At 44.8% G+C, this 7,925-nt stretch overlaps 1 protein-coding gene across 1 annotated transcript in view; it reads left to right on the forward strand.

Annotated features, from left to right (window-relative positions):
* Positions 1-36: 36 nt before the first annotated feature.
* Positions 37-7,925, forward strand: part of RAB10 (RAB10, member RAS oncogene family) — a 49,245-nt gene continuing 41,356 nt past the window's right edge. The window contains exon 1 of the mRNA XM_009332342.1: positions 37-90. Coding sequence (XP_009330617.1) covers positions 60-90 — 31 coding nt within the window. The 5' untranslated portion in view covers positions 37-59. The remainder of the gene's footprint in view (positions 91-7,925) is intronic.

Here is a 7,925-nt window from a genome sequence, read left to right on the forward strand (position 1 = left end):
TGCGCCCGGAGCCCACCTGGCTCCTTCCGTCACTGGCCGATCTCCGGCCCCCCGCACGCATGAGGGCGGTGGGGCTGCCATCCCTGCGCGGTATGCTCCCCGCTATCGATGTGGCTTAGCAGAAATGATTACGCTTGTGGGTGGGGTGCTCCCCGCTATCGATGTGGCTTAGCAGAAATGATTACGCTTGTGGGTGGGGTCTGTTTTCTCACCTAACGAAGCTTGTCCTTCCCTCGTCTGCGAGCGAGCCGCTGGGCTTCTGGCAAAGCTGACTTTAGCCCTTCACTGGAGCACAGCTCCTGACCACGGTAGTTCCTTCGACATCACGAAAGAGACCTGTGTATTTCCCTAGGCTTTCCTCTTTCTATGTAATCTACGCTGCGAGACGGGCCTTGTACCTAGCGTCCTTTCTCCCTAGGTTTGTCAGAGCATTTTGTTGTTCTTCTCCTGAACACCGTCTTGTTTTGCAGATGAAGAGTTCGGGTCAGCAGCTTCTAACCTTCTTGGTGACTGACCCTGGCAATTTAAGAGGGTTCATGCCTCCGCTCTTTCTTGCAGTACCCACTGGTGTACCATGTGCAGATACCTACCACACTCTGGAAAAAAGAAAATCATTTTTTTGGGGAGGGGGTGAATTTGGAAGCCTTTTGAAAAGGCTTTTTGTGCTTGATATGAATCCCTTAAGTGATTGGCCACACCGCTGTTCACTGAGGGCAGGAGAACATAGAGTATCAGTGCAAATCTTAGTGCTAGGTGTAAGTACGCTCCTGTGTGCTTCCTCATCAACGTCAAAACGTCGCCCTAAGAATTGCAGCTCAGACTACAAGATGTAAAAAGACACTCTTGCAAGCCTTGGGTAGCTTGAAGTGAAAGGAATTTATATTTGGGACGACTGAGTGTCAAGACACAGTTGTTGCCTAAAAGCTCTTTGGGCCTCAACTCGGGATTTTGCTTAATTGTTTTGGGGGGGGGGGGGGGGGGGGGGGGAAAAAAGGGATTGATGCGTACAATTAACGGGAGTACATAGAAAAAGAATTAAGGCAAGTCCTTGACTTGCCTATGCGCTGCTTGGCAAATTCTCGCCTGGATCACGTGGCGTTTGTTGCTTTCTGAGTTTGCTGGGAAGGTTTATTTCAATTCTCAAAGTTAAAAATAGTCAACGTCTTAGTTTATAAGTCAGTGGATATATGGTGGCTTTTGCTCCAGAGAACTTGTCCGTTTAGTGATGAGTGATTTCAGTAATTAGTTCTTGGTCTATATCACTGCAGTTTCTGAGCGTTCAAGCAGAATATCGTCAGGTTTAGTAGCAAGTGTGCACGTGCGGGGTTTGGAAGCATTTCTGAACAGTCAAACCAATTTAGACCAGTAGGTATTTATTTCTGGAGTACATAAAAGAAACTGTTTGTAGTGCAGGTACACCGGAAGGCAAACAAGTTTTATTTCCTAAATTCTGAACTAAATGTCTAGTTACAGTAGCTGTGAACACCACTTGATGACTGGCTGGTGTGTCAGAGTGTGTCAGACTTGCATCTTCACAGTGGCATTTACCAGACTTCGGGGGTACAAAGAGGTTTTCCACGTGATGCTGAATTCCAGGTGCTTAACTGCCCAAAGATGGCTTAAAGGTATTGTTTCCTTAGTTCTTCTGAAAGTAATTGGTTAATGAGGAAAGCTGGTGGGAAAGCGTCCTGTGCAAGCAGTGTTAGTTGAAGGGGAGACTGTACGTTGGCTCCTTTAAAAAGCAGCCCATCTGTGAAGGAAGAATCTTGAAGTGGGTTAAAACACCTGTCCACTTAGTTGTTCTCCGCATTATTACAACAAAGCGATTGAGTAATCTGTCTGAAAGTATGTTAACCTCGAATTACCACCGGTAACTACGGTTTTTAGACTTTCTCAGGTTTTCCTCTGCTGCAGCAGTGACGGCAGCGATGGCAATCCAGGAGCGCAACACGGAGCCCAAAAAGGTGCTTTGCGCAGTGGTACCTGCTGTGATAAATCCCACCACAGCAGCTGCACAACTTGGGCTGGTTTTGCAGCCGGAAGAGGAGAGTGTCAGGAAAAAACTCAGATGGAGTCTTTGACCTGTAACAACAAGGAAATGCTATTTCCAAAGCACTTGTGTACACAGTAGATGACATTGAAGGTGATTGGCTTATTGGCTGAATCTCTCCTTATATTTAAAAAAAAAAAAAAAAAAAAACTTGGTAGCTTGTTATCTCTGATTCCTGCTTCTGTGTTTGCGCTGAGCTCCACCAAGAACCGGAGATAGTCAAACAAGTAAAATGTACAGTAGTACTGATGGCTGCAAGCAGGGACTGGTTCAGTCTTTCTAGTCTTTACAGGAAAAGATGGGTCTCGAAGAATATTGAAACTAGCCCGTGTATTTAAAATACGAGTGGGGGGAAGTGTTTTAGTTCTGTAAAATCAAAGGCTTGTCTGCATATGTAAGTGAAGATACAATAATAACGTTAGTAAGTTGCATTCACTTACTTTCATCTTCACACATTTTAAGGACTGATTAAGCATGATCCGTGATGGCAGTTTGGATATAATTTACTGTCCATGTAATTCGGTGTTAACCGAGTCAAATTTAACATTTGACTTTGAATCACTTCAATCTAATATTTCCTGCTAAAGCAGCAGTTAAGCTTTTGGATGTGATGAGGTGCCTGTGTGAATGATTTCATTACCCTGTCTAGAGGTACTATAAATAATCCAGATGGCTCTTGTGCAAGAATCCCTAAGTCATCGTAACCTCCCTGGAGAGAGCAGGGGCCTTGTCCTCAAATGCTATGTTGCTGTTTTCAGGTAGAAAGGGAATAAATTATAGAAGACTTAGTCTGTCACAAACCATTCTTATTTTTAATAGCTCTCCAGTAATTCTCTGGTGCAAAGGTTGTTTTTATGGTATCTTCTTTTGAGAAATTGTGGTGACTTTTTAGTTGTGCTCTACGGATACTCTACAGTTAGGTCAGGTCTGTCTGTGGTAGCTGTTCCTCTGGGCAGTGGTGTTGCTCCCTGGTGCTCCTAAGCACTGAGTACTGGAGGCTTCCCTTAAACGGACTGCTGCCTGGTCTCCCCTCTCCCAAAACGCTAGCAACTTCAGCAGTTTCTCTGCTGCCACTCATGCTACCAGCAGATATTCTTTATTTTTAATAATAAAAATGCTAGTATAAGTAGCTTCCAGTCAATGTCTACTTGAGATCTTAATTTTCCTTAGTAATTTTTTTTATTGGCATTCAGCGTGTCAAGCTGATGACAGCTTGAAGTGAACTGTTGAAAAACGATCTGTCAGAGCTCTGTGGGCACGCTTTGTGAAGCTGTTCAGGGTCAGCAGGTAAAGCGCTGGCCTTTGCTGCCTGGGCATAAGCAGGTAGAGAGGGCTGTTCTTGCAAGGATGTCTGTCTAAAAATATGAATGTCAAAACTGAACTCAGGCATGTAATTGCTATTGTTTGACTAAGTAAAATGCAGATTAAGGTGAGTCACAAAAAATGTTTTCCCATGAAATCTGACTACTTCTAGTAATGTGCTCAAGAGAACAAAGCGTATATAATCATTGTGAGGTTCCCTCTAAATGCTACTGATGTAGGTAAAGCTTTCATGGATCTTAACCCATACCGAAGATGCAATTGCGTTCGGTATTTCTGGTCTTTGCCCATGCTGACTGCAACTCTACAAATCCAAAGAGAGGGAGAAAAAAGCAGGTTTGGTCACCCCATATTTTATTCTGAACGCAGTGAGGTCTTGATGTCAAAGCTGTGCTAGGAGTGTGCAAAACTGTATTGTTTTAAATGCAAAGGTATATGAAAACTACTTTCTGATTAAATCCTTTTTTTCTCTTTTTTAATTATTTATTTCTTTGGCCTTTATTAGAAGTGATTTTGAGTTGCTAAGCACTTGCTTTGGAATCATTGCATATGGGTACATTTAAGCAGTGAAATTTTTTAGAATCAGTCCTCAGATATCAAAAATAGTAAATATAGCAAGTTTCTTCGTACATCTTGTAAGGATTTGTTTGCCCGTGATTGTGATATATTAATATTGGGAAGGAAGGAGTCCCAGATAGAGAACGGGGAAAAACTTGGTAGATTGTGGGAGAACAAACTAGATGCAAATTATGTTTTGAATTGTGAAAATGCTTTTAGCTGTATGGTGGTTGCAATGAAGTTGGAAAAAGAAGTAGTTTCTGGGGGCCAAAAAAAGAGTATTACTACAGGAGCTGGAAGTATTGGCTTGCTTTTTCTTTATATTCCTTTTCTGTCTCATATCTACAGCTTTGCTTGCAGGAGCGGCAACCAACTTTGAGTTTTGTTTATATTGTGCCCAGGCTGTGGGTTCAGTTCATATCTGACTCCTGGCGTGGAGCAGGCGAATTAGTAAAAAACCAAACAACAAACCACCCCCACCCCCCCAGCAAAAAACCCACCCCGACTCCTGTTCACTCATTTCCATGACGTGGGGTCCAGAAATCATCAGGCAGCAGGAGGTGCAAAAATCGTTCCTATACATAGGTAACTGAGCTGTAAAACTTGCTGTCATGGGAAGTTTTGGAGGGGAAAATATAAATGGGTGCAGAATGAAAGTGGGAAATTGAAGTGGATCTGCCGGTGGCTGTTAGACGTGATGATCTGGATGCGGTCTCGAGCTTGCGAATCCCCTCAGCTCTTGGTTGCTGGAGGTGGAACGAGTATTCTTTGGCCTGGAGAGAGTGGTTCTCCTCACCTCTGTCTGCTGGGATGCCCAGGAGAAGGGTTACAGAGCGAATTGGCCTTACGGTGTGACACGGTATGATTGAGGGTGTTTGGTTTTTGGGTTGGTTTTTTTTTTTTATCTAGGACCGTGGATAATGAGCAGCAGTTTTGCTTACGCATGCCTCGCAGCGCTGATAAGTGTGTGGATAGCTGTGTGGTGAAGAGCTGAGCAACTGAGCTGGCTGGAAACTTTTTTTTTTAACATTGCTATTTTTTCAGCTGAGCTGGATCAGTTCCCTGATCTGACTTCTTATGTTACCGTCTAAACCTGTAGTGGCAGAGTGCATAGGGCATCTGGGGACATGAAAGCACCGAATGGTTGGTACTCGTACTGAGAGGTTACTTGTGAAAATTCACTTTAGGGTTGCTGTTCCGTGTGAACAAAGCGCTTGGCAGCAGCGCCAGTGCCTAGTGTTCCCTCTTCCCTGCCCCCAGTACGAAACAAACCCTAAACCGGGCTTGCTCTTCTCTCTGTGCTTCTGCTGTCACTGCCTCGGGGCAAACACAGTTGGTGAAGGTTGAGAACGCTGCTGAACTCCTTACTCAGGCACATACCTGTGCGGTGGCAGCACAGGACACGTAGCCCTGCTGCTCCTTTTTCTGTTTGTCCTTGCACTGACATGCTATTTATGTTCAGCTGAAACTAATAGGCAGCTGTTACCTAAATGTGCTAAGTATGATCAGAAGACGTGGAGACAAATGGGAAGGAGCGTGCAGAGGTTGGCTGCTCCAGTTAAGCCGGTGCTGTGTCCAGGAGGAGACCGAACTGTCGCTTCAACAGTAAGTGGCAAAGAGAAAGAGTGGGTGAAGTCACTAACGTTTTCTAAGGTAAAGCGTTTCAGATTCAGGCCTGTAGCTTGTGACAGGCTGTCTGAATAATCCGTGGTCTGCTCTTGAATTTTACAAGACCAAACGAAACACCTATTGACGTTGGTAGAAAACTTGCTCAGGAACCGATAAGCAGGGATGCAGCCTTCATTTTAGAAACCAAGGACTATTTTTTTTTAGTGCCTTGTTGAGTGCACAACTGGGGGGCGCAGAGAAGTGATTTCCTCTTGACTTCCCTGATTTACCTCTTTTGAAAGAAAAATCTGTTACTCCCCTCTCTTTATCCTGAGAAAATGCTTAATCTTTTCTACACTTAAAATTAATGTTGATATTTAGTTAGAGAATCGGTTGAGAGTCTATTGATAAATACTTCACCAGGGGATAGAAAAAAAATAATCCGAAGTTGAAGGGTTGTTTCTAGCTTGTGCTAAGCAGATGTTGCTGCCTGTAGTCCGGCGGTGCTGCATGTGTGGGGTTTTGTCTTGGCAGGCCGCGCTCACTGTACCTGCTCCTGGCAGCCCTCGGGAGCAGGGTGTGGGCCACTTCCACCGTTCGGGTGGCAACGGCTTGCTCTTGTCCTCCTTTCTGGAGCTGTGGAAGGGCAGCGTGTTCTTGCTTGTTAGCGGCGGCGTGGAGGAAGGAGCAGGAGAATCTCGGGAAGAATGGTGGCTGGGAGCCGGCTGCTCCTGCCAGGAAACTTCATCCCGCCTGGGGTTGAGAAATGCCCGGGAAAGACATGGGTTGGGAGCAGGTTGCACGGATTCCCCTGGTAGCAGCAGCCGGTGCCTGTTTTGCTGCTTGACCTGATGACATGTGGAGAAGGGTTTTGTGTAACCCTTGCGAGGGGGTAAGGTACTTCAGAAACACTTCGTGAAGAATGGGCTTGTCAAATTCCCAGTGCTTTGGGAATTCCCTGTCTGGCCCTGGGGAAAGAGGAAAGAGACCAGAGTCTTGAATGTTTAGTGTTTCGGTACAACTTAACTGTGTGGGGTTTTTCTCTTCTGCGTGGGTTTAACTAGAAGTCTTGTGTGGGTTTAACTAGAAGTCTCTGCATGTTTTTGTTCTTTTCTGTAGCTAAAACAACTCGAGGCTTTCTTTCCCACTGGATTTATACTGCGTAACCTGGAGAAATACCCGTTTGTGTCTTGCATTTCCAAAATCTGACTTAACGCTCCCTGAAAGAGGCCTGCTTGCTTGATTGCTGTTAAGCGTGGAATATCTACACAGACATCCATACCTGTACAGCTTTTTCCTCAAGGATGCTTTTCAAACTGGTGTTCTTTCATATTTGGACTAATGATTAGCACTACAGGTACCAGATAGGCTGAAGCAGTTGTTGGATTGGGGGGAGTGCTGGAAACAGTCTCTTACCAATAACGTGGGTCTGGTGTGGCGTGCTGCTTTATGTACTGGGAGTTCCTTTAGTACCACAGTCCGACAGGGCTGTGATCAACATCATCGAATCACAGAATGGTTTGGGTTGGAAGGGACCTCTGAAGGCCATCTAGTCCAACCCCCCTGCCGTGGGCAGGGACATCTGCAACTAGATCAGGTTGCTCAGAGCCCCGTCCAACCTGACCTGGAATGTTTCCAGGGATGGGGCATCCACCACCTCTCTGGGCAACCTGGGCCAGTGTCTCGCCACCCTCAGTGTAAACAATTTCTTCCTTCTGTCTAGTCTGAATCTCCCTTCTTTTAGCATGTTACCTGTTCTTCCTCACCACCAAATCTCACTGGCAGCTAACTTCCCTGTAGGTAACTAACTTGATTGCACTTCTTAAACTATTTTACTATTGCAGATCTATAGTAAATGTCTGAACTTTGATAATTAAAAAAAGTTAAAAATGTTGGTAGCAGTATCTAGATGTTTCCAGTTCCTTAGGCAGCAATCTTAATTTCACACTTCCCAAGGCTTGCTGCAGCCTGTGTCTTACTCTCTTCCCTTCCTTTTCTGAATGGGATTCCTCTAGGATAACTAGCTCCTTAAAAGCTGAACTGTCAGCATGGGCTAGCTGTCTCGGCTCCTTCTGTAATTGGGGTGAAGGAAAATAAGAAACGCCATCCATCTGAACGTGGCAGTACACACGCATGCCTCTCTGTCACTTTAGAGGAAGCTTAGATGTGTAGCTTAAATATAGCTGTCTAATTGTTGGTTAAATGAATCCCACCAGTGCTTCTGTTTCCTTAAGCATTCTGTGAAATGCTTTAATCTCAACATAACTTTTTGATCTTGCCAGTAAGCAACAAATTATTTTTTTTTAGCTACTCAAGTTTCTGGCAAAAACAAAGATAACTACTGGCTGGTTCTTTGCGTTTTGTACTTAATGTTGGTATGTCTGGGACA

The sequence above is a fragment of the Pygoscelis adeliae genome, unplaced genomic scaffold, assembly GCF_000699105.1.
Source record: "Pygoscelis adeliae isolate BGI_AS28 unplaced genomic scaffold, ASM69910v1 Scaffold89, whole genome shotgun sequence".
NCBI lineage: Eukaryota > Metazoa > Chordata > Aves > Sphenisciformes > Spheniscidae > Pygoscelis > Pygoscelis adeliae.